This window comes from Athene noctua, chromosome 1, assembly GCF_965140245.1.
Source record: "Athene noctua chromosome 1, bAthNoc1.hap1.1, whole genome shotgun sequence".
Lineage (NCBI taxonomy): Eukaryota > Metazoa > Chordata > Aves > Strigiformes > Strigidae > Athene > Athene noctua.
The window spans coordinates 66,999,261-67,025,228 of NC_134037.1; the positions used below are offsets into that span (position 1 = coordinate 66,999,261).

A 25,968-nucleotide genomic window follows, 5' to 3' on the forward strand; every position below is an offset into this window, starting at 1 on the left:
TAAATTAAAGGCAAGGAGACATCAGCTGGGTATGACTGCACAGGTAATCACGTTCCACCACTTGCTGATCTCAGGACATCCCAGACCACTGGCAGAAGCCCAGCTGGTAGCCACAGTGCCAGCCCAACACTGTAACACTCGTTCCACTACCGCTCTACAGCAGTCCTGCTCTTAAATCGTATTCATTACTTAATACTAAGAAAGCTTGATTAAAAACTCAAGGGCAATCCTTAGTTAGAAAGAACTCAATTTTCAAATTTCAATATGGCAAAATCCAGCTTCCAGAGCATTCCTGGATATACCACTGTTCAGGCTGCTACTTCTACTGCTCCTTATCCTCCCAAAACAACCCCCTCTCTTTCTATATCATTTCACTGAAGAACAAGGGGTAATCTCAGCAATTTTGCCAAAACACAAACCTGCAATAGCTAGAGCTACTGAAATAAATGAGAGAAAAGCTGAAGGGGGGATATAATTCAAAAAGATATTTTTATTAAAAAGTAATTTTTAAAAATGTACCACAATCCAAACACAAAGCAAGCTTTTTGTAGAGAGAAAAGGAATGTAATGGCATTTCTTATGCAATGCATAGGCAAAGTGTTGATCTAAACCAACTACCTAATTAGGAAACATTGGGGGATATCCTCCCCTCCAAAAGAAAAACAACAAAAACTTACCCACAAACTTTTCACTTTTTCCCTCTTTTTTACATCTTCACTATTATAAACACTCTCTCAAAGTGCCAGCCTCAGCATTTTTAACTCCTGAAGCAACTGAGCTCTTCCCTATAAAGACAGAGCTTCAGTCTGATGATGGACCGGGCTCTGAGGATATGAGCATGGGGGAGGGAAACTTCAATATTACAACCCATCCATCAACCACTTCTATAAAGCTCTTTTGTTCCAAGTTCATACTTAGCAACTCAAGGTCAATACTGATGCTGGAAAATGCAAATCATAAGTCAACCCAGACTTTCAGCCCTCTGTGTCTTCTTGACCTTAAATGCAAACAAGAAACAGGCAAAAAGTAATTTTATCTACATGATCTACTTGTATAAAAAAGTGTACTGGCAAACTTAAAAATGACTGTGGGTTAGGTTCTTAATCTACACTATTAATGATACAGATTAGAAGAACAAAATCAAAATATAAGCGTTTAGGATACAATACCTTTATTCCTTTGGTTTTCTTACAGTTTGGACAGTCAATCAGTTGTTTGCACCAGGTGGGGGTGTTTTTGTTCAGGTTTTGTGGGGGGGGTTTGTTGGGGGTTATGGACCTTGGGTTTTGGTTGGTTTTGTTGTTTGGGTTTTTTTGAGAGAGACACACAAACACACAAGGTTTGATTGAAAACACCTCAGGGAAAACTGACTGGTTTAAAAAAACCCAAACCTTTTCCTCTCTGGTAAAAAACAAAGGAACACATCCCTATTGGCCTTTGGCTTTAAGAAGTCCTGGGTCAGACGTGTGCAGCCTTAACAAAGAAGAAAAATAGTAGGTATTACGAATAAAAAGCAAGGGTTTCATTGCAGCAGAGAAAACAGGATGTATTCCACAGACTCTAACTATTCTCCTTAGAAACACAATAGGGGGTAAAAAACAACAAAAAAAAAAGTCATTCATTACACTCAAATACTTAAGGCCAGACTTTTTAGTGAACCCCGTTTTTGCAAGGTTCCACAGCAGAAAGCAACAGAGGTGCCAAATACCTGAGATTACAAGCTTATCCAGTGGATATTTCCCAGAGGTGCTGTAACAAAGATCAATTTAGATGTACGATACAAAGACACAGTAAGACAAGAGAACTCTGACACAAAGCTGTGATCTAGTATTTAAATCTCTTAATTTTAGGATGATCTGGTAGTCTTTAGAACTGTCATCTCAAAACTTTTAAAAGTTTTATTTCAAGAGCTTACATACAATGTCTTTCATATGGGAAAAGTCCTGCCAAGAGCTTTAAATATAGCTTTATCAAATGCCAGTTTGGCTTCCTCCATGTGAATTTGTACACTTTAACAAGACTTTATGAACTTTCATTGGAAAAAAAATGAATGTGTCATAATAGTTTGCGATCCGTGTAAGTAAAATAGTAAAATACCAGATAATCCTGCAGCTTAACAAAAACATTTTAAAATAAGTTATTTCTCTCCAATAGCTTTTATTTAGCCCTTAAATCACAAGTTTCATTTAAAGCATCATCACACATACAAAGTTCTGGCAATTAACTCAGCCTAAAGGGGTGCTTGCTTAGGGGAAGCGTAGGAAAATTTGTTTAATTACCAGCAACTCGAGATACCAAGGGACTACTTAATTTGATCAGCTGCTGCTGTGGATGATGAAAACGATGTTTCCTGTAAAACTCATTGGAGTTCACTTGCTTACCCTAAGCAAGATGAAGGACAGAACTATGTGGTATCTTTTCTAACCTGCCTAATAAAGCTCCCATCAACAAGCAAAAAAAAGGGTACTGTATTAATGTAACCTAGATCCTAGGCGGTTTTCAAAAACCTAGCCAAGAATCTTCATCAGAATTTCAAAAAGAAGCCGCTGCTGAAATTCTTAAGCATGCGGAAGGGTTGTTCAGGACTCCTCTTGGAAACACTGAATGCTTTTCACTCTCTAAGAGACATTGTCGACAGCATCTGTAAGGTGAGAGACTGTAAACAGTTTCTACTATCTCCACTGGAGATGGTTTCCGTCTTTCTGAAATCGAGTTTATTACCTTGCCTTTCAACAGAAGCAGTAGGTATTTTGTTGAGAGTATTAAAGCTCTTCCAAAGAAGCACTGCAAAGTCATAAGTCCTTAAATAAATAATTATAAATAAAAATAAATATTTTTAAAAATAATTTTAAAATGTTATTTTTGGCTGCCATTTTGTTACTTGATGAATTAAGACCTTTCCTTACCCATCCTTTTCCAGATAAATGTGCTAAGACATTTACCTAAGGCCACAGAGTACTCCAGCTCTCTTGATGAAGCTGTCCATCTTAGGTGCAAGTTAGCACCCTTCTTGGGACAACCTTCCAGTAAGAAGATTATATTAGTGTTCCTGCACATAATGCTTTGACAAGAGGCAGCGAACACAAACTGAAATACAAGAAACTCCATTTAAACATAAGGAAAAACTTTTTCTACTCTGAGGGTAATCAAACACTGACACAGGTTGCCCAGACAGGTTGTGGACACTCCTTCCTTAGAGATATTCAAAGCTCAACTGGACACAGCCCTTAGCACCCTGCTCAAGCTGAGCCTACTCTGAGTAGGGGGTTGGATTAGGTGGCTGCATCCAGAGGTTAGTGGTCAACAGCTCAATGTCCAGATGGAGATCGGTGACAAGTGGTGTCTCTCAGGGGTCCGTACTGGTACCAGCACTGTTTATTATCTTCATCAATGACACAGACAGTGGGATCAAGTGCACCCTGAGCAAATTTGCAGATGACACCAAGCTCAGTGGAGCAGCTGACATGCCTGAGGGACAGGATGCCGTCCAGAGGAACGTGGACAAGCTCAAGCAGTGGGCTTATGCAAATCTCATGAACTTCAACAAAGCCAAGTGCAAGGTGCTGTGCAGGGGTCAAGGCAATCCCCGGTATCACTACAGGCTGGAGAATGAAGGGATTGAGAGCAGCCCTAAGGAGAAGAACTCAGGGGCACTGCTGGACATGACCCAGCAATGTGCGCTCGCAGCCCCAAAAGCCTACTCTATCCTGGGCTGCATCAAAAGAAGCCTGACTAGCAGTTCAAGGGAGGTGATTCTCCCCCTCTATGCTGCTCTCATGAGACCCCACCTGGAGTACTACATCCAGGAGTACTGGAGTCCTCAGCACAGGAAAGGCATGGACTTGTTGGAGATGGTCCAGAGAAAGGCCACAAAATATGATCAGAGGGATGGAACACCTCTCCTGCAGAGTTGGGATTTTTCAGCCTGGAGAAGAGAAGGCTTTGAGGAGACCTTATAGCCAACTTTCAACACTTCAAGGGGGCTTATAAAAAAAGATGGGGATAAACTTTGTAGCAGACCCTGTTACAATAAGATAAGGGGTAGTCTAAAAGAGGGTAGATTTAGACTAGATATAAGGAAAAAATATTTTACAATTGTGGTGAGGCACTGGAATAGGCTGGCCAGAGAGCTGGTAGATGCCTCATCCCTGGAAACATAAGATCAGGCTGGACAGGACTCTGAGCAACCTGATCTAGTTGAAGATGTCTCTGCTCACTGCGTTGGACTAGATGGCCTTGAGAGGTCTCTTCCAATCCAAATGATTCTATCATCTCCAGAGGTGCTGTCCCACATCTGGAATTCTGTGATTTCAGTGACCATGAAAATAGCATTTACCCCTTCAGTTGCAAAGCTGTCAATACATGATCTTTGGTGACTGCTCAAGCAGCCTCAAGAACTTTTCCTTGAATATTTTCATTCCAACTCACACAGTCACAGCTTCAACAACAGCCACTGAGGTGGGAGGAGAAATCAAAAAAGGTACTGCAGCAAATGGCACACGGTTCAAGTATCTTTTATAACACCTTGTAAGCGGAGACTGTGCTCTAGTGTTAACCGAGATCACGTAGGACTTTCAGGCTGAGCAATGAGAAAGACACTGGTCACTTCAGCATTTACCTACAGAGTTCATACTAAGCCTGCTATTTGGTGGTATCTGTCTTTTCTCAGTCAGTCATTTTCCCAATCTGCTATTTCTGCTAAAGGCTGAGTTATTCTGGGATTCTCCCTGGTAAGTTCAAACTTCTACTAGAAATATACTCATGCTTTAAATTGTCTTCAGGATTAAGTTTATTCATATTTTATTTTTATAAGCCACTAATAATCTAAATTAGAAATACCGTATGTGCATAGACATAAATAGTGATAAGACCAATGGAGCACAAACATGCACAGCTGACGGAGGCTTTTGTCTATCGTGACCTAATTCATTTTTCTACCAGTTGCACTACACAATGCATTTAAATCATTTAAATATTTGATGTGTTAACCTGCAGCACATCATCACTATATACACTGCTAAATTACCTACTCTTCATCCTACCAATTACAAGCTGTAGCTGCTTCCAGACTGCTGCAAGTTTCACAATTTGTCAGCAAGGTTCCTAACAGTAACAAAAGGGTTTGTAAGGAAAAAGCTACTGTATTTTGTGTGCTGGGAAAAGGGGTGGGAGAGGAAAATGTGCTCTGTTAGAGCAACAGGGTCAAAACAACATGCCTCGAAGAGCACTCCCTCCCATGTTACATACCACGCTCTTCAGAGGGACATCACAAATGAGAGAATTCAAGCCAAACTCAGCAATGAGTGGGAGCAGGCAAGATAATAAGTACTGCAGATGGTTTTGGCCTTCCTTAACCATCAAGTAGACACAATGCTCTGTAACAGATACTGAACAAACAGAGGCTTTTGTAACATGACAAACGAAAAAACACCAAGAGCTCTATGTTTTTGTGGTATTCTTCGCCTCAGGCAAACACTCCGTGGATTTCTAATTACCTGCTCTTCCTCTAGACCTCAGGAAGGCCCATAACTATTGTGAAACTTTGGGTTCTTCAACACAGACCTTTTTAAACCACACTTAACTAAATTACCATCTTCTAGCTTGACTTTTATGTGTTAAGACTAGACTCTCTCAGGGCAAAGAGCCTTATGCTCACAGTTAAATCTGCATTGTGGCTGTGCTAAGTAAGTGCTTGCTAATGTTTTAAGGAAATTTGTGATCACAAGTAGGCCAAACACTGCAGTTTCACCTTCCTTCAGGATGAGCAAACCTCCTTCCTACCCATGCAGGGGACTTCTTGCTGAAGGACAGCCCTGTCCTGCTACCGACCACCGAGAAAAGGCAAGGCAAGAGAACTGGCTCACACTCACCTCCTTTTTCTCCAGCTTTCTTATCTTTCCTGGAGGTAAATATGATGATATAGATTACAATTCTGTATATTTTATCATTATTATATAATAACTGCAACCATAATTTCACATCAAGTGTAGTAATCTACTTACATTAAACCACTCTTGTTAAGATCATGTTTGCCTCCCCAAGATGAGGCAAATCCTACACGATGCTACCCGGGACTTCACCAAGCGCAGAGGCAGAGCCACTTGGGCACATGTTGCACAACAGGGATGGAGCCCAGCTGCAGCCCAGCAGGGTCAGGGCCCCCCCTTTTTGGCAGGACTGTTCCCTGCAGGGCTCAGGCTGTCCCAGCCTGCCCAACAGGACTGCACATGCTCCCCACTGGGAGGGTAGCAGCCAGAGATACGGCGAAGGGTGTTGGCCCCATGGAGATCAGTTGCTATACCAGTTTCCTGTATCTTGGCTTCCATCAAGCTCCTGAACACAACTGGTACAAAACCTTTTTATTCCCCCATTATCGCCCTTCTATTTCCTACCCTACCCATTCCCTATGGCATGGATTCAGCCGTGCAAACTGACTTTTTGTGATAAATATGCTTATGATGCTCTTGACCTTCTATCACATACACATGCTATTAAAAAAAAGCTAGCAGGAGGAACCATGCAATAACTACCTACCTTTATTTTAACATAGCAAGGAAATAGTTTAATGAACAAGTTTTAGAAAACTGCATCTAAACTAACACGCAAATGCATATTATGAACATTACAGTATTCTCACTCTCTCCCTCACAGATCATGCAGAACAAAGTTCTTTCTCATATTTAAAATGCTGAAGTTCACAACATAAGGCTTCCAACTTTCCAACACTATGAATCAAAACAGTGTACAGGAGACTATTACCATATACTTCATTGCATTATTGTTTGTATAGACATTAACATATATCCCAATCTTACAGAGTGATTATTTCCAGAAATTCTTGGATTCTTAGACTTCTGCAAAGAAACATTTTCAGTGTCCAGTACTTGTGTTGGAGGGGGGGTGGGGGTGCGAGGAATCATTCAAAATTTGAGAAAAAAAACTATTTCATTTACATCATGTCCAGAATAAGTGGGTTGGAAGGGTGGATCTTGCTGTGTAATCAATCAAGCTTTGCTTGTACTATCTTTATTCCAAATTGAAAATCCAGTACCACAGCTAACAAAAAAGGGAACAGTCTAGATAAGTTTTGTAAGAGCTTGTTCCCATTTCCTGGTAGTTGGCTTCTTTTTTCTAGTTCAAAATGTTTTAAGCGCCTCTAACGGCAATGTGCCTAAGAGCATTTTGAGGTTTTCTTCTTAGCATTTAAAGATACTGCATTAGCCAAATATTGTTTGGTTTTTCAAGGCATTCAATCAGATTCAGTCACTCATCATCAACTAGATATTGAAGAGGAAAGGAAAGCCAACACACTCACTTGGGAGCTCTTTCCTCCCATACCACAGGAACAAAAGGTGCCACTAAAGATAACCCACAGAGCACTCCTCTCAGGTCCTGCTGAGCTTCCCATAAGCAAACTCCATCTGTTGCCAAAAGCCAAAACTCGCCAAAGTAGAAAACAGAAGACAGATGTCTGTTTGCCAGGAGAAAGACTAAGCTTGCTTTCTTACTCAAACGCAAGCTGCTGAGAAAGCTTACCAATGTAACAACCAGACACAGAAGGATATATGTAAGCCAGTGAGAGGCAATATTTATGCCACCACTTAAAAAGCTGATGAGAGCTCTTCTGAAGCCAGCATTTGGATACTGAAAAGAAAGAAAACTGGGGGGAGCAAGGAGAAAGAAGAGCATTCAAGTACAATATGTTACCATTTAGAAGATTCTGGAGAAATCTCTTGTTTTCATTTTCCACTTAGCCATTCAATTAGAAAAAAATAAAATAAAAAATAAAAACCCACCACTATTACTCAATATGCTTGAAATAGCTACTTTTTTTTTTTCCATTACGATTTACATTAGTATTTATTGCAAGAAGAAAAATTAAGTGGCTCAATTCTTCAGATGGCATCCATAGTTCCAATTACTTCAGGAGGCATCTGTTTCAGTCCTAATCTCTGAAAAGTAGAAGCTAAATTAATTTTAAAATTACAATCTTAATCCAAACTTGCTTAGACTACAGCTTGATTACAGTAAAAGGACTATCCAACCAATTAACAGATCTACTGGTTGCCAAGATGTTAAATTTCAGATGAAAACGGAACTGCTGCTCACATGTAGATGAGGGAAATTAAACCTACTGAAACATTAAAATGTCCTTTATGTTCAAAAGTTGTAAGAACTCAGCCACAGATATATATTAAAGTGAATTCCTTCGTGTTTTTTTAATTCCAAGTAATACCTGGATACTCTCACTTCCACCACTGTAATGGTATAAATGGTTTTGCTCTTGATTTATATTCCTGCACCGGAGCAATAGAAATCTCTGTGTTTGAAAGGGAAGCATTTAAAAAAAAAATGAACAAAGGGACATACTTGGACAAGATTAAGACCATTACTACGGTGCTATCCACTGTGCCACGACCCCAGCTAGGAAGGCCTTACATTGGGGCTAACACTGAGCAGTATGAAATGGAGGGGTTGTCATGAAAAAGCCAGAAGCTCCATCAAATTTCACCCTTTCCTGTCTCTGCCTCCCATCCCCTCAACTTCTTCCTCCCAAATCCTACCAACTATCAGGCATGCAAAGAGTATTGTATGTGAGGAAGAGGAGATGCCCAAGGCCAGTTTTATCAGGCACAACATGGGTGGCGAGGTGCAGAGCGGACATTGAAACTGTCACACCTCAGAGCAAGCAGGATTGGAGATGGAGAGCCAGCTCAGAGCACACCCAGGGAGCCTGAACTACTAAAGAAAAGGAGAAAGAGAAGAGGCAGGCAAAAAACAAATAATCAGCCCTTAACCTGAAAAGTGGGTAGACCAGTGGCTCCAACAGTGAAATTACAAAGAGGAGTTACGGCAAAGCAATTACTCGGCACTGCCTCTCTCTGCAGACATAGCTACTCTGCCTCCAGATTGCAGCGACAAACTCAAACCACATTCAGTAGGACTTTAAACATTCATATTCTAACTACTCATAATTCTCAAAGGGCAACGAACTCCCATACGCACAATGATGATTAAATGACAAGAGGCCAATAAATATATAAATAAAAACAACCTCACTTAAAACACCATCATTCACAAATGACAAAGAAAAAAAAACACGACAGCCTGAAGCCAGAAGACCTGCCCAGCTAAAACACAGTACAATATAAATACAAACAACTTGCAAAGTCCACCCACATTAATCTGTGCTTAACCCACAGGCAGAAAGATATTTTTTCTAGTCTCTTAAGTGGCGTGTCATGCAGGCTCTCTGGAGACTGCCATCCAACCAGCAGGTTTCCTATCCAACCTACAGCCGAGAACAACATTTAATTACCATGTTTAATTGATCTTGTTAACTGTTAGGGTGGACAGCTTTGATCTCGCCTGCTGATACCTAGTTTATGACTACAAAAGAAACCGGGACTTTGCATAATTGCCAAGTCTTCAATGTGCATTTTTTAAGTCCTCCTATTTCTCAATCTCCCTTTCTGTTTGTGCTGCACTAACACTCCTGATAACAGGAACCAAAGCACATGCCCTCATTTATCCTATCATTTATCTGAACAAGCAGGGGGAAAAAAGAAAGATGAGGAAAAGGAAATTGTTCCTCCTTCACCCAGAAATAGAGAAAAAGGCTGAATTACCATAGTGAATCTGACCTTGGCAACGTTAAGCACAGTATCCTGTGGCTGATGGCAGCCAGCACCAAACGCTTTGGAGGAAGGTGCAGGAATCCCTAAGCACATGCGGGATAATCTGCTCCCCATGCCCCTTGAAAGCCTCATCTGACCCTCCACTGATTAGAGGCTGGTTTAAATTCCAGGACAGAGGTTTTGAAAAATTTCAGTGGCTTTCCACTGTGTTATTTTATGTTTGTTAATAGGTTCACCCAAAAAATGCCTCTTCTTCAGGAACTTCATATTAGCAGCTTAGGAGAGAAGCCCACAAGACCAAGATTACTAGCTCACACTCAACCAAGCTGAGACTGTGCCAATACTAATAGGAAGAGAAACTTCTGAAGACATTTTATTGTATCCTAAAATATCTAGGAACCTTCAAAACAGATCCTAATTAAAAACAATGAATTAAACATACTTGAATTTAGTTAACTCCCTCTCCTAAACACCATTTTCCTGAATGATCAAGCCAACCATAAGATCTACGGAAATAAATGTTCATAGGTGGTGTATAATAGGTTCTGAGAAACGTACAAAGCAGCTCTACATTTCAGCCAAAGAGTGTCAACTGTTTTCAAAACAGCAAGCCAAACACTCATCAAACTGAATTCAGCTGGAGCTTTGCCACTCAGCAGGACAGCAACTTGGCCCACCGTCCCCATGGGAAATCTTTTTCTAACTCAGACTTTCTTCCTGCTTATTTCAAATGAAATCTCCTTTGGATCAGGTTGAATTTCCACAGATAATTAGTCTTGCACTAGCTAAATAAAACAAGAGTTATACTGCTTCTGAGCAGCAATCTGAATAATTACAACAGGGTAGAAGAGAAAAATCTCTTTTCTTCTTTTTTTTTTTTCCCCCCTCAAGGGGAACTTCTCAATTAACTGTTTAACATGGTTTGAACTTTGCTGCTGAATCTTCATATTACACAGCAACAGAGAGAAGAAAAGTACCATAGTGCTCAGTCACCTCAAGCATCTACAGAGTATCGAAGCCAAACTGTAGCTCCCAAACAAGGTTAGAATTTTTCACCTGAAGGTCAATCCTTTCTCACCAAAGCTTCCTCAACAGCACACCATGGTTTTGGTGGTTGGTTTGGGGTTTTTGGTTGTGGTGTGGTTGGTTTTTTTCTTCTTTTGGTGGGGGTGTGTATGTTTGGTTTGGTTTTGGGGTTTTTTTCTAAACCTTTTTCTAAAGAAAGTTTCTTCTTGTTATTACAAGATGACGAATGTCTTGTACAGTCTATCCTTACACCAGAAGCTATGGAAAGCCCAGAAAGGCAGCCAGCTCGTTCATCTCCTGCCTACTGCTGATACTGTCTCAAATAATGCTCACTTTTGGTGGCTAGGGATGGAGGAGGGGTTTCCCGAGGAATAAGCTGAATAAAGCTTCCTGTTCGGCTAAAGCAGGAAATGTGCTCCAGTACTGCCTTGCACACAAAGAGTGGAAAACACTTACTAAACAAAATAGCAGGAGATGAAGTGTAAACTGGATTGCCCTTCCATCATGCAGACAAATAGAAAGCCTCCCCAACCCCCCACCTCTCTTGCACTTATGTGCTTAAACTTGAAAAAAAATACATACATATGTATACGCGTTCTGCATGAACATCAAATGATTATGGTGTGCCTTTAAAACCAAACACTGAAGGATTTTAAACAACAGCAACAACGCTAATTAAGAGGTAGTATTTCCTCCCTCCCACAGGATCAGTTTCTTCTTGTTGGGAATAGTAGGTACAACTGGCCAAACCCCATCCTACTACTGGAGAAACTGAATCAGAAGTTGTCATTAGGTTAACCTCCCAGCATTTCTCTCAAAACATCTCTTCAGAAAGACTAAAAATAAATAGCACAGAAGATGGAAGGGACAGCCTTCCAGTCTGTCAAACCATTAGGGTTCACAGAAAAGAAGAGCAATATTAATTTTTTCATAAGTATCTGCAGATGGTAGAAGACAAATATTAATGGAAAAAATGTCCTTCTTCATGCCCTATAAAAACAATGACTGTTTAAGGCCTCACAGCATTTCCCAAGAACTGGCATGGTAATTAACCAAAGATTTCTCTGTTGCCATCATGTGCCTTTTTATGAGCTCTGGTCACTTCAAAGAGGCACTTGTCCTCACCCACCCTGATGTTTAAGAACTGAAAGTGATGAAAACTACATCACCTAATGCTAGGTCACAGCTATAGATGCACACTGCTAGAAGATGAAAAGCTATTAGGCAAGTTCCAAGGTGTAAAACATATTTCAGCAGCTGGATGCTAGAAACATACAACAAAACACCACACAAAACAGCAACGCGCATAAGCATAATGAAAACATGATGAAACACTGTTAAAAAAAGTACTGAATCCAACTAAGTCTCTAAACGTGGCTAGTGCATTTCAAACTAAGGTCATGAGTACTGCCTACTACACTTGAATTTTATAAACCACCTTGGGCTGTTAGTGCCTCCCACCACCATGAGTTATAAGCCAGTCATTGGCCCCACAGGGACATGTCTCATCCTATTTTGATGTCCCTTCTTATGGCACAACACCCTGCTCATCATGCAAAGCTCAAATACATGTCAGGAAGCCATTTTACTAAACGGCCTTAAAAATATCCTTGTATTGAAATAGAGTCAGGCACAAGTTTCTCAGTTGGGAGACATAAAGAGAAGCTTCTCTACCATCCTAAATGCAAAGTTCGAGACAGCCAAACCAGAGGATGCTGAACCATTCCAGCAAACCCCAATGTCAGCGGAGAACCTCTGAAAACCAGACATCATTGAGATCACGTACAACTGAAAGCTACCTTCAATATCCTGAAGCGGACATGAAATTAAACTCTCTGAGCGTGTGTGGCACACCAATACAAAACCCTTGGAAAACCGGCCTCCAAGTTGAAGGGCATGGCAGAAGTCCAGCTAGTCTTGATAGGTGAGGAAGTTCCCCCCCTAGTAAGGGTTGCAAAGATGCAGCACCTACTGCAATATAGCACATCACTGACCAGTCTGCCACATCAGAAAGTTCTTTCATATGTGGTGCAATGAATGGGTGTACTTGAACTAATGCGTTCACTACAGGACACCAAAGAGTATAAAACAGAAGAGAAACAGCAGAGATCATTCAAGACATACTTACCTATTAATACTCCAATACGTATATCTAGGAGCATATGGATCCTACACACACAAGGACGCACCACACAGCCAGACAAGCAAGTACAGTCCGTGACTGTAAAGAATGACTAGCTGAAGACAAAGAGCTTTGTTCTGCCTGCTCTCCCTCCCTCACACCCCACCCGTATTCAGCCAGGAACAAACACTAATGGACCCCTGTTATCTGAAGGATACTACATGGAAACTTTACTTTGAAACAAAATGATGACAGTACACCAATAAAAACCACTCACAATTTCAATGTACTTTCCCAAGCATCAGGGACAGACATAGTGTATCTTATACCAGCTGCCAGTCTGCAGCTACTTCTCAAGAAGTGGCTGTGACCCAGATCTGAAGTTTCCTAGTCCTCTTCTGGTCCTTCTCATATAAGATAATGCTGGGATCACAAAAGTCACCCTGGGACCTTCAGTTCCAAGAAGAAATTATTGTCTGGGCCTCACAAAGAGAACAAAAGCCATTTATTCAAGTAGAAATTACCCGTGATTTGAAAAGCAGGTGTACAATGTCCTATCCCCTCGTCCTGAAAGGCAGAGCAAAATACTTAAGCTGTCTGATACAACGTCATGCTGCATCTGCCTGTGCAACACAAGAGATACAGTAGTTTACAATATTTTCCCCACAAGAAAAGGTTTATGAGCAATAAGAATCTAGTAAATGGGAAGGCAGTTACATTTGTTTACAATCCTTGTTGTTCTTACAGTCCCACACAAGCAAACAGCTTTCTCCATGAAGCTTCTGTATCTTCAAAAATGGGAAGGAAAAATCCCCTTTGTCATTGTTCCCCAAAGAAGCCAGCCATTTTTAAACCATTCTCTTTGTTTTGCAGATATTTCTCTTTAATGCCAGGAACAGGGTTAAACTTGCAGACAGGCCTTCACAGCTTGCATTACAGAGAAGTTCATGATGCTAACTACAACTGATCATCCCACCCGATGTCCTTGGCCAGATTACAATGTGTAGAAAGCATGTAAGAAGAGAACTGACATGTCTTTATGTACAACTTGATGTCAGTACGCTTAGCCTACACATCAATTCCTTGCAACTGGTAGGCAAATAAAATATAATCTTCCTTTACAAACACACTGTATTACATACAATTAAAAAAATTTTTTAAAGAAATCATCAATAATTCTTGTTGGCTTTAACAAATGAGATCTTTGAAGAGTAAGTAGTAGCAGCAGCAATGCAGCTCTTAAGTAGCTAAATTAAATTTGACAGCAGAGATGCTGCTTACCAAAGAATTTACAAGCAAATGGAGAAAGCCAAACGACAGAACGGTGTCAGGTTTAGGGAACTTCAATGACAAGAGCAAAGACCATCATATTGAAAGCAGTTAACAGGCTAAGCTCAAAGAACTGAGTTGTAATTAAAAAAAAAAAAAAAAAAGTAGTAAATATACAACTTGTGCAAAACAATGACCAAGAGAGAATACAATAACTAAATGTCTGACACATGTAAAATTTCAGGGTTTGCCCAGTGCAGCACTTGCCTTATTTCACCCTTTCCTTTACATGTGTTGCATCAACGTATGGTACTAATTACTCCCTATTTAAAATAGAGATAAATAAATACTCCTTCCTATCAGGGCATCAATGTAGTATATAAACCACCGTACTGCAGATATCCCCAGTAATAAAACGTTCTCATTTCAAGTCTGACTGCACCGTGCCATGCTAAACTAATATTGGCAGAAAAGGATATACCTGTCCTGGTGAGGAAGATAAGCTCCTTAAATTTGTCAAGCAGTTACAAAGCACAAAAAAAAAAAAAAAAGCCAAACTGGTTATCACAAAACTTTAGCCTAACACTTACAGACCACAGAAATAGCCTTTTGGTAAGGGTGATGATTGTTTCCTCCTTTGGAGGAACGGTATACTGAAGTATGTCATAAGGAATGATTCTGTAATGAAACTGGTAAATTACCCATACAGGGTTGAGACTCTTTGAATCTTATCTGTGAAAGGCCTTCCTTATCAGTTTTGTTCATAAGTACACCACAGGCAAAGCAGGCTTTCTACTTCCATTTAAAAGAAAACTCTCAGTGGTCTCCGCACAGCAATCCTACTTAGGCTGGGCTTACACCTTACACAGCTGCCACCGAAGTTGCAACACAGTTCTTTGGATTCCTGAATGTTTCCAACACATTGAGAAAGCTAAACTGATGTTGCAAGCCATCTCGTCTGATCTTCGTCTGGGGGGAGCTAGGACACGCACGAATAAAACGCAACGTGGCAGATACGACGATTTTGACGGGATCCTTTCTCCAGAGCTGGACCAAGCTCGGCAAACCCTTTCCCTATAGCTCTGTGTAGTGGTACAGTTAGTCGCTCCTGAGGGCCACTTTACAGACTCAGAAACTTAACTTAGCAGAAATCTCCCCACACCACTGCCACTACTTAGGAATCCGAGGGCGAATCTGGATCTTGCTGCTTGTGCTCCGTGTGAAGTTGGAAAATACAAACCCGGGATCAGTTCTGCACACAGAACAGAAGCTCAGGAGAACCCAGGGATACAAAACCAGCCGCAAAGTATATCCAGGTTTCTGTTTACTGAGGTCTTCCATGCACATACAAAAGAACTAATCGGGCATGTGGGCTGAACTGTCAGAAGCCCGGCTGATCCTAAGTCTAGCGCAAACGGGGCATAAACAGATAAACCGCCACCACCCCCCGCCCTCCCTCGGGATTACCGCGCTCCCTCCCAGCCAACACCTCCCGGCGCGGGAAGGGCTGCCCGCCCGCCGGCCCCCCGACGCCGACACTCTTCCCACCGAGTCAGATTTCTGCCAGGCGGAGGCACCGGGGAAACGCCAGCAGCCACCGGCCCCGCAGGCTGACACCTCCCTGCCCGCCTGGCGGCCACCGGCCGAAGCCCGGGACTGGGGTCAGCGGGAGGGGGGCGAGCCGGAGCCGCGGCGAGACGCCGGGGGGCGGCCGCCGCCACCTGAACACGAGGAGGGCGAGAGGGGGATGCTTAAGTTTCCCTCTTTCCTTTTTTAAACAAACAAATAAAGCAAATCCTGACGCGCAAACCGCTCCGCCACCGGCCAGGCGCCCCCCGGCCGGTCCCCGACGCCCTCCCCGGCCGGTCCCCGTCCCCCCCACCCGCGGCGGGGAAGGTGGCACTCACGGATCTTCACTTTGCGGTGGTCGAGGCGGGCGAGCAGCGCTTCCAGGGCGCCGAGGCGGCGCTGGAGCCGGGCGTTGCGGTGGCAGAGGGAGTCCGCCTCGCTGAGGATCCCGCCGAAGATGTCGCCGGCGCAGCGGGAGAGGTCGGAGAGCTGCATCAGCAGCGACACCAGCGCGTACGAGCTGACCTGCTCCAGCGCCCCGAAAAGCGGCACCGCGCCGCGCCGGCGTCCGCCGCCCCCCTCCGCCGCCCCGGCGTGGTCCCCCGGCGCCGGGCCGCCCCGCTCCGCGCCGTCCCCGCCGGCCTCCTCCAACCTGCAGAGCTTCAGCGGCTCCAGGGTCCGCAGCGGGAACGGCATCGCGGCCGGGGAAGGAGGCAGCGCAGGGCACGGTGGCGGGCCGGGGGGGCCGGGCGGGGAGAGAAGCTAGGCGTCCCCGCCGCAAAAAGTCTTCATCCGCGCAGCGGCCGCGGTGACAAAAGTTCAGAAAGAGCAGAGGGAGGGAGAGAGGGAGAGGAACAACAACAACAAATGAATCGGGGCGGGAGGGCGGCCGGGCTACGCGCTGCGGGGCCGGGAGGGAGCCGCCGCCGCCTCCTCGGCGGAGGGGGAGCCCCGCACGGCGCCCATGTGGGGGAGCGGCCCCCGGAGGAGGGAGCGGCCCCGGCAGGAGGGAGAGCAGAGCAGGGGAGGGAGAGCCGAGGAGGGGAGGAGGGGGGAACGGAGCGCGGGGGGAGCCCGCGGCGGCGCTGCCCTGCGGCCAGCAGACGGGAAAGAGCGCGGATTTCTCCCCCCGAAGTGGAGATTGGGGAGGGGGGGAAGGAAGCGCGGGAGGGGGTCTGAAGCGCCCTGGATGCGGCCACAAAGGAGGAAAGGCAGCCGGCGGGTGGGGGGAGGAGGGGGGGGGGGAGAGAGAGAAAGAGAGAGAAAAGCCCGGAGCAGCCCCACCTGGGGAACCCCGCGCCGTTGCAGACACTTTTCTGAACGCACCAAACTCCCAAGCCGGAAAGCGAGAGCTGGAAAGAGAGGAGGAGAGAGGGAAGGAAAAAAAAAAAAAAAAAAAAAAAGCCTCCACGAACCTGGGAAAAGCAAAAGAGGCCGCCGCCTACCTGTGGCTCCCCGAACTGGAAGCTCTGCCAGCGCCTCACCCCTCCCGGCCAGCCAACAGCCGAGGTAGCCGCCGCCGGCCCGGCCCAGCCCCGCGGGGCTCCCCGGGGACGCCTCCCCGGCCTCGCCGCCTCCTGCCCGGGGCAAGGGCCCAAGCAAGAGAGCGGGCAGGTCGCCGCTGGCGTCTCGCCTCAGCCCCTGCCCCTGCCGGGCCGGGCCGGGCCGGGCCGGGGGGCTGCCCGGGGGCGGGGGAGGGAGAGCGGCCGGCCTGGGAAACGGCAGCTGCGGTGCGAGCCGAGCGGTGATGGTTGGTTTGTGGTTAGTTTTTAGGAAGATCGACGCGAAGGTGGGAAAAGCAGAGTCTGAACCAGGCAGCACAGCAGCCCAGTGCCGCGGCACCAAACGTTGCCCCAGCGTCTAATTCTGGTGTGGACTGAAGGCAGGTTCGAGCCTCGGGAGCCCCCGCGCTTTGCCCGTGTCCGACACAATCGAGGTGACTGCTCTCGTGGGCTATTCCCCACAGAACCAATTTAGTCTACTACCAGCTGTCAGTAGCTGCCATTTAATTTTAATTGGACAATGCCCTACTGGCTCAGGCTCCAGCTATATGATGAAGAGAGGGACCCAATCCCTCTCTTCTTGCGAAAAAGGACCCTGGGGAAAAGCGTTTGTATGGTCCCTTCCTGCTCCCTCTACAGCTGATGAATCTGCGGGATAAAAGAAAATCAGCTGAAGAAGGAAGGATCCAGGCAGACATCCACTGTGCCCTACCATTCGCATCTTGGGAACACATAATTTATGACAAAATGCTCTGCAGCATAGTAATTCTCATTTGTAGTTTTAGCCTTGGTTACTTAAGGGAAACCTGAAGGAAACTGTTCCACCAGTGGTGTTTCGGAAGCTCCTTGGTGCATGGAGGAGTTTGGGGGCAAGGCTGCAGAAAGTGGAATACAAACTGAAGGCTCAGTGGTGTGCTCAACAGTCAAGGTCTACAGGAAACATGATTAGAGGTGATACTCATATGCAAAAATAGCAAGTTACTAATTCCTCTCATACATTAATCAAGAAAAGTCTTTCCCCTTCTTTTTTTTTTTTTTTTTTTTTTTTTTTTTTTGGGAGGGGGTGAAGAAGAAAAAGCAATGCAATCTAGTGTTAAAAAAATAAGGAATAAAACCACCTTTCTTCAGACCTCGGTCAAAACAAGTTACCAATGGATAACTTTGCAGCTTGGAATGCTCCTACTAATTTTCTGTTACAGACAGTACCACTGAGTGCACATGTGCAGTATTTGTATAAATTGATGAGAAGAACATGGTGCAAACAGGCTAAATGGTGTTTAATCAGGGGTTTAAGCACATAAGGAATCCTAAGCAATAGACTTGCAACAGGGAGGCTGTCAGGGTTGATTATCAGAGGATGGAAAGCAGTCATTCTCTCATATTGAATTCTTCTGGTTTGGTTTTGGGACATAACGTCTTCATTAGTTCTTAAACATGTTTGTTTGGGACAGTCATTTGATAAAACTATGGCCTGTTCACTGGCATGTCTGAATGGTGAGTGTATCTTTGTATGTTTTGTTTAAACTATAGGAGTAGCATGGGGAAACCCAGTATGAGGTGGACTTAAATGTAAAACACAGTAGGAAGAAAACAAGCAAAGAGCTCAGTTCAGGTGCCAGCTGAAAAGAACCCACAGCAACGTATCTGCTGGGGCAGATGTCATAAGACTGTGAGCATGTTTGATTGGAAATGATTCATTTAAATTTTGAAGTTTTAGTAATAGGTAGATTTTTAAAAAATATATTTACCAGTCTTAATATCCTTTCTGAAAATTCAGATCAAATATTGCAAATATTTTTGTACATTCTTATCTGTAAGCAGGAAAAAGTATTTAAAACAGATGTGAGTGCAAAGAGAATAATAACATCAAAACTTTAGGCAACACCTAAATGCAGTAAAGAGCCTCAGCTACTGTGAGCAAGTGGAATTTCACTGCCAGTGAAGCCTACTTTACCTATTTCATTGGTTGCTATGTTTGCAAACTGTAACTTTGAACTACTGTGACAGGTTGAATATTTCTGGTGGGAATAATGTCTCATAAAAAATAAGGTCTTTTTAGGACTGACAGTTAAACCAAGTTAAGAAATAAATCTGAATTTGAAATGCACTGGCATTCTTGAAACTTTCAAAGCCTGTATGTTTATTCCAGAACAATACTTTTTTCTCATTAATTTACCTGTGTCTATTTTTCTGGGATGGGCTGTTACTGTATGGAGTATTCAGAAAAAAACAGTTGTGAAAAAAATGCAAATATTGACTGAAATGTAAACATTGGTTAACTGAAGCCAGTAAAGGATGGTCTCAGAGCTTGTTTCTTCCCGTGCGAAAGGAAGGCATAAGAAGGGAAATGGAGCTTAAATACTTACACAGTTGGAGATTTAAAGTATTCATCATGCTGGAAAGGAAGCATTTAAATTTTCTAAGTTCAGCGGAAATACAGACTTTCTTAGGGACACCCCATCCCCCTCAGATACCCGTGCACATTGTCTACTTCAAGCGGTTAAGGCTGGAAAATGTTTACTTACCTGGCAGCACCACAAGGATGCTCCTGCCCCTTTTTTTACACTCTGGCAGGCTTGGGGGAGCACTGGGGCAAGGCGGGCACCACTGGCCGGGGTGTCAGCACCTGGCGGGGCAGCAGTGGTGACCCCTCTGGTGCTTCTCCCCACTGTTGGGTAGGCCAGTGCCTTTGGGTGAGCCACCCCTGCGGCTAACAGCCCCAGACACTCACGTGAGCGCAGTTGGTGACAATGGTGGTGTGTAAGCGGTGGGAGCAAGGGGCTGCTTTCCATTCTGCCACATCCGCTGAAGAAGGTGGTCTGCGAGCTCTGTGGGCAGCAGTCGCTTTCACTTGTGCAGCTAAGCCTGGCAGAGCCATGACCCAATGTTCTGGGTCTCACACCTGCAGGTACCCTCAGTCAGGAGTGGGAGATCCTTTGAGAAGAGGAACAGAGCCTAGAAAACTGAGATGCAAAGGAGGAAAGCAGATAAAAGGACAGCAGAGTCTTTACTAAATATTTAAAGTCAATACTGATTTCATTTTTAATGAAAGTCCAAAGTTCACTGGAAATGAATTACATCTGAATTGTAAAGTTTTCTTCCTTCAGCATTTTAAGCCTCAACTTAAATGGCCAAATTGAGGACCTAATAAGTTTCATGTTCTATTTCAAGAAGCAGAAGACAAGTCTTGTGGGAGTTACTCATCACCTATTGCGGAATGAATGCTGCTCTTCCCTTGGCCTGTTGCTGCAATCCGTTTGGACTCTCAGAAGCAAATGGTGAGCAGTAGTATAAGAGCCACGTGGCCAACCGTGAAATATCAGACAGCTCTTCCTGAAACTGTAGTTACGTGGCAAGAGGGTAGTTTAGATGTGGTCAGCTGGGATCACCAAGCTCATCCATTGTTGCTTAGCCCACAGATTCAAGCCATGTGCCAGTATAGGCTAGGAAAACCCGACCGAGTTGATACACAGAAATAAACAACAGTACAACTTGCAGGGATGGAGAAGGACATTTCTTGGTTTCTCTCAGAGCAGCATTAATGAGCTCTGGTTTGTAATTTAGAAAGCAAGCTTAACGTTCTGGGCACATAGTCAGATTCTGTATTTTTCAGTTACTTTGGCTGTTGAGCTGTAGAAGTTTGGTGTAGGGTTAAAATAGAGGCCATTATTCAACAGAATGATGTTTTCTGACATTTTAGTCTTTCCTGGTTAACCAAAAGTATGTCAATGCTCCCGGTCTTGTTGGGCAACTGGGCTCTTTCAATCATCACACATTTCGTTTGTCTTCAACAGAAAAACTTTTTCAAATAAACTTGCATAAGATAGGCAGAAAATGGGTATAGATCTGGTTCCTGACAAAGTTAAATGGTACCAGAATTTCACCCATTTCTTTTGTGGCCTGTCCTTCATGACTGCATGCATACTTTTTGTGATTTATATAAATATTATCAAATGATCAAATTAATTACCGCATAACTGGTTTGCTGGGTTTCTTTAAATTTGCACACCATTATGTTAGACTGAAGATCACCTTTTCCTGACAAAACAGCAGAACTTCCAATCATCACTTTTCTTCCAGTTCACCCATGCCAGGAACTGATATTTTTGTGTACTTGTATTTGTACCCAGCATGGGCCAAAAGACTCCCTCCTTGTCCAGACATGGAATCTTGTGGATATTCTTTTGAAACTAATAGCAGAACTTTTCTGATGATGACAGGCATTTCTCTGACACAGGTTGCTTACAAAGTCCTATTTCTCTGGACATTTATAATTTCAGACTTCTGTCAGCCCCAAGGTCTCCTTGCCTGGCTTATCCCTGGGTCATGCACCTGCTTGAAGCCTGGAGCTGAGCTCCCTTTTCTGTTTAGTTCTGTAATATTTTTGCTAATTTTCTTCACCATTAGACAAAGGCAACAGTGTCATAGTAGATGAGTTTAGTATTTTCTTGAGCAGTATCTTAAAGGTTAGTGGTTAGTGGCACCAGCCCCAGCCGTTTTTCTGTCCCTGCTATCTTTTCTCTGTCCCAACAGTATGCTAAAACTTATTCTTCAAGTTTCTCCAGCTTGTGGTTTAGACCTTGGGTTGTTCTGTTAGCTGGCCCCTGAGCTTTTCAGAGCTACCGAGCTCTGCATATCTACACAAGTGCAAGAGTCAGCACACAAGGTTCCTCCAGCTTAGAATCTCTCAAACCCTTTCTTATTTTTCTATCTTTAGACAGTTGTCTTTGGATAAAGGCCATGCTAGCAATGGTGCAATGGAGTAATCAAAGCTAAATGCAGTAGGAATGACATTGTGGAGGAAGCGGTAGCTGTGATGGCCTAAGGATATGATTCAACAACACACCAACCAGGCATAACAGCTCTTTGCCACTAAAAGAGGAGCTCTTCCACCCCTGCTTCCTGCCTTCCAATTCCTGCTCACAGATGCATTGTCTGTAGTTTGCTCTGCAATCATCTGAAGTCCTCGGTGTAGAACTACTGCAGCACTGCTGCAAGAAATGAGGCAGCTGACATGCTGTGAAGAAATTGCAGGAAAATGTACTCTCTGCACTTCAAGACACAGCAGTATGTTGGATCATTCTCAGGGGAGCAGAACAGTCAGAAAAAAATCTAGGCTGTAAATAGAAACACATGTGAAAGATCATAGAGCCTATGACAACATGACCATAGCATTACAGCCCCCTCAGAGCTCAAAGCACATAGTGATCATCAGAGGCTTTTGGTCCTTGTGTTCAGTGGACTACAGTGCCAAGAGAAGTCTGCCAGTCATCAGGGCAGTGTGGGACTGAGAGACAACCCGCCTCTAGGACTCCAGTTCTTAGAAAATGGAAACAACCCCAAGCTGTATCTCCCCATAGAAAAACCAAGTTACTGAGGAATTCTCTCAGTGGATCAGTAATACTACTCCTGGAGCTGCCATACCAATTTTCTTCATTTGGTTGAGGTGTTTCTGCGTCTTTAACAAAGTGCATTCCTCACTTGCACTTTTTCTGTGGCAGAAAAAAACTTCTGCTACATTCTTTTTCTAATTGATAAAGTGGTTAGGTTTCTGCTTCACAAGGTCTTAAGCCATCTAAGTATCATGGAATCACAGAATCACAGAATGGTTTGAGTTGGAAGGGACTTTTAAAGTTCATCTAGTTCCACCCCCCCTGCCATGGGCAGGGACACCTTCTGCTAGATCAGGTCACTCAAAGCCCTGAACAACCTGGCCTGGAACACTGCCAGGGAGGGGGCAGCCACAGCTTCTCTGGGCAACCTGTGCCAGTGCCTCACCACCCTTATAATGAAAAATGTCTTCCTTATATCTAATATAAATCTAATCTAATTATTCATTGTTACTGAGTTCCATAGCTACAGGTATGCATACAGCAAGTGACTATAGGACAGGAATATGGGTGTCATTATTTGTGAAAGAAAACCTCAGTCTGGAAAAAAAAAGGTTGGGAGAATTATCAGCTGAAAATCAGACTCAACATATGGAGACTTCATAAATGCTGAACAGTCTTTTGTTGCTGTCCCTAGCTTTAATTAGAACAGTTTGTGTTGAAAGCTTTTGTAAATTCCATATGAAATTTTTATTTATCTAAGACACCGACCACATTTATGTCTTCTCTAATTGTGTTATATGTGGTCTCCTTTGAAGTAATGACACAGTTTACATTTTGATTCATTAACTAAATATTGTAACAAAAACCCCCTGAAACAGTTTGAAAAACAATTAAGTTAAACAAGACTTGAAATTGTATTCTCTTCATAAGGCTGATTATCTTCTCAAATGAATGCCTCAAGACGTGGGGCAAACAATACATCCAATGGACTGGGAGCCTCTTAAATTGCTTCCCAAATGTGCAGACTCTGCTGGCCACTAAAGCAGAGCTCAGCTTCTCCCTAGGTGTTAGCTTCCCACCATCAGTCACTACAGCTACAGCAAGGTGCTTGTTTAAACTTTATATGTAACACTTTTTAAAAAATATGCCACCCTGGTTTGTTTCAGTTGATGCACATGGATGGATGGCACGCCAATCAGTCACAAATGATTTTTGATATCTTGCAGCAGCTTCTGCCTCATAAATAAAACATAGGTTTTGGTCACTGAAAAAACGCAGAGCATGATAAACCATCTATCAACCAACACAGATTTCCCCATTCTCTTCCTCATGAGTGAACACGGTTTGTCACTGTGATCTCCACCATGGATGAACCAGTTGCTGATGAAATTATACTGTGGTGGTGTGCAGCAATCTGCAGCTGACTCCACCACTGTCTAAACTCACCTTTCCATTTTTGTAGAGATTTTGGATACCTCTTGAAAATTTCAGATTTTGATAAAAGACAAAATATTTCCTAAATATATTTAGTATACTATCCGTGTTTTGGGTAATTACAGGATGCCAGAAAAAATTCCTTTGGCTTTAAGATGACTTAAAAATATTCATTTGGGAAAAATCTACCACTGTGGTAGATCATTAAAGGTCTCTGGCTGCCTTGTTTATGTTCCTCTGCATAATTTCGTCTACCTGATGATGTGTTGGGATGAGATCCAATGTATTCATCCTGCAAAGCTCAGGGATTCTGTTTATATACCCAGTCAGTCTCAGAGACTGGCATATTGCTAATAAATAAAGTCTAATAAAATATTTTCAAATTCCAGAATAACAACTTGGAAGGCTGACAATAAGGGAAAAGCTATTTTATGGCTATCCAGAAAGCCTGCACTACATGGAGTAACAGTTGAGGATCTATATACACCCCGAAATGAGGAAACTCAAAGCGATACCTGTGACAGCTGGCACATTTGTAGTTTCTGAGACCTGTGCAGTGGTGGCACCACTGCTTTACAACCAGTATAGATGATCTGAATTACTGGTGTAGCAGAAACATTACTATTAAAATTTCTAACTTACACAAACAAAATCTTTTATGAAATTTTAAATAAACTGAGAATGATATTAGAGAAAGTAAAGGAAATTGGGAGTTTTAGCACATACTGCTCTCTGAATATTCCCAAAAGTTTGTGGGCACCAAATATGTGATTATGCAATCACTGTAATAAATGCAGCTGTGTTTATTTCATTGCATAGATCAGACAAACTGTACAAGCTAAGCATCAGCGTCTTGTTCATAAATCAGTAAAAAAAAATGTAGCACAGTGTGCAAGATTTACTCAGACCTTCTTTCCGTTCCAAGTGTTTTCAGACTTGGCAGAGTACGGATTCCTTAGAGGACTATGAATATGCCGAGTTTTAAGCATTTCTAGCAAAATCAGGTTTTAGTTAGTTCAAGAAAAAAGCATATAAATATTTTGCTTAATAGCATAGGAATCAACTTTTAACTACAATGAAATACAGCTAAAAAAGTTCTGTTTAGTTTTTCTTAAAATTGGGGTGAAAGAAAGTGTAAAGAATTTCAGTCCATTTCCTATTTCAGGAAGAGCTTATTTAGCAGAAAAAAAAAAAAAAAAAAAAGCAGCACTAACTGTATTGGAGACTTCTCATTGTCTGTTCCAAAAGCAAATTTAATCCGTCCTTGTGCATATAAAGGAAAAAGCAAAAACAAAAAGAGAAACAAAACCACCAAGCAAAACCAAAAAACAGTCCCACAGTGATGCCACTTTGGTTCTTTAATGTGTTGGTTTTTCTGTGCTTTGTATTTAATGACAGTTATAACTGCAGTTTTGAATTAATATAATTATTGTTATCCACAACAAAACTTGTAAATGCATATAGTCAGTTATTTTCCACCGAAGTCTATAACTTTTTACTATGCTTTCCTTATAGTTGGTTTTTAAATGTACTTTGATAAGGGGGTCTCATTTAAACCTGTTATTCTATTAAGATTAATGTAAGAAAATCTTAAAATAGAAGTCTTCTCACTAATACCTACTGTACCAGACTATAATTAACTATTAGGTTATATACAATCGCCTTCTGTGAAACAGTGCTACTCACATGCCCACTGTATTCCATCGTATATATAGGCCTTAAACATTTTGCTACAAAGGTCCTCTTTATTCTGCAGGAACACGATGCACACAGTCACAGGTGTCCTGTTTGGACCTGAGACCTCTTGCTGCTATTTCTTTTTAGTATTTCCAATGCAAAGGAAAATACTTCAAATATTTAACTTTCTCTTTGCTAATTAGAGTTACTAGGGTAAAATAATATTAAAAAGAAAACTCTAGTATACCGTTCAGCATATGCATTGCTTAGAAACAGTTTTCTGTATAAATATTTCTGTGTACATTTATTCTCTTTAGGGAATGGATTTTTGTTTGGCTTTAGTTCTCCATTTGTATATATCTAACAAAACAGAGTCTGAAATTACTAACACGCTTTCC

At 42.8% G+C, this 25,968-nt stretch overlaps 1 protein-coding gene across 2 annotated transcripts in view; it reads right to left on the bottom strand.

The window, feature by feature from the left end:
* NHSL1 (NHS like 1) overlaps positions 1-16,320 on the bottom strand; it is a 181,678-nt gene extending 165,358 nt beyond the window's left edge. For both annotated transcript variants that reach the window (XM_074896417.1, XM_074896416.1), the window contains exon 1: positions 15,963-16,320. In XM_074896417.1, coding sequence (XP_074752518.1) covers positions 15,963-16,320 — 358 coding nt within the window. The remainder of the gene's footprint in view (positions 1-15,962) is intronic.
* Positions 16,321-25,968: the final 9,648 nt, after the last annotated feature.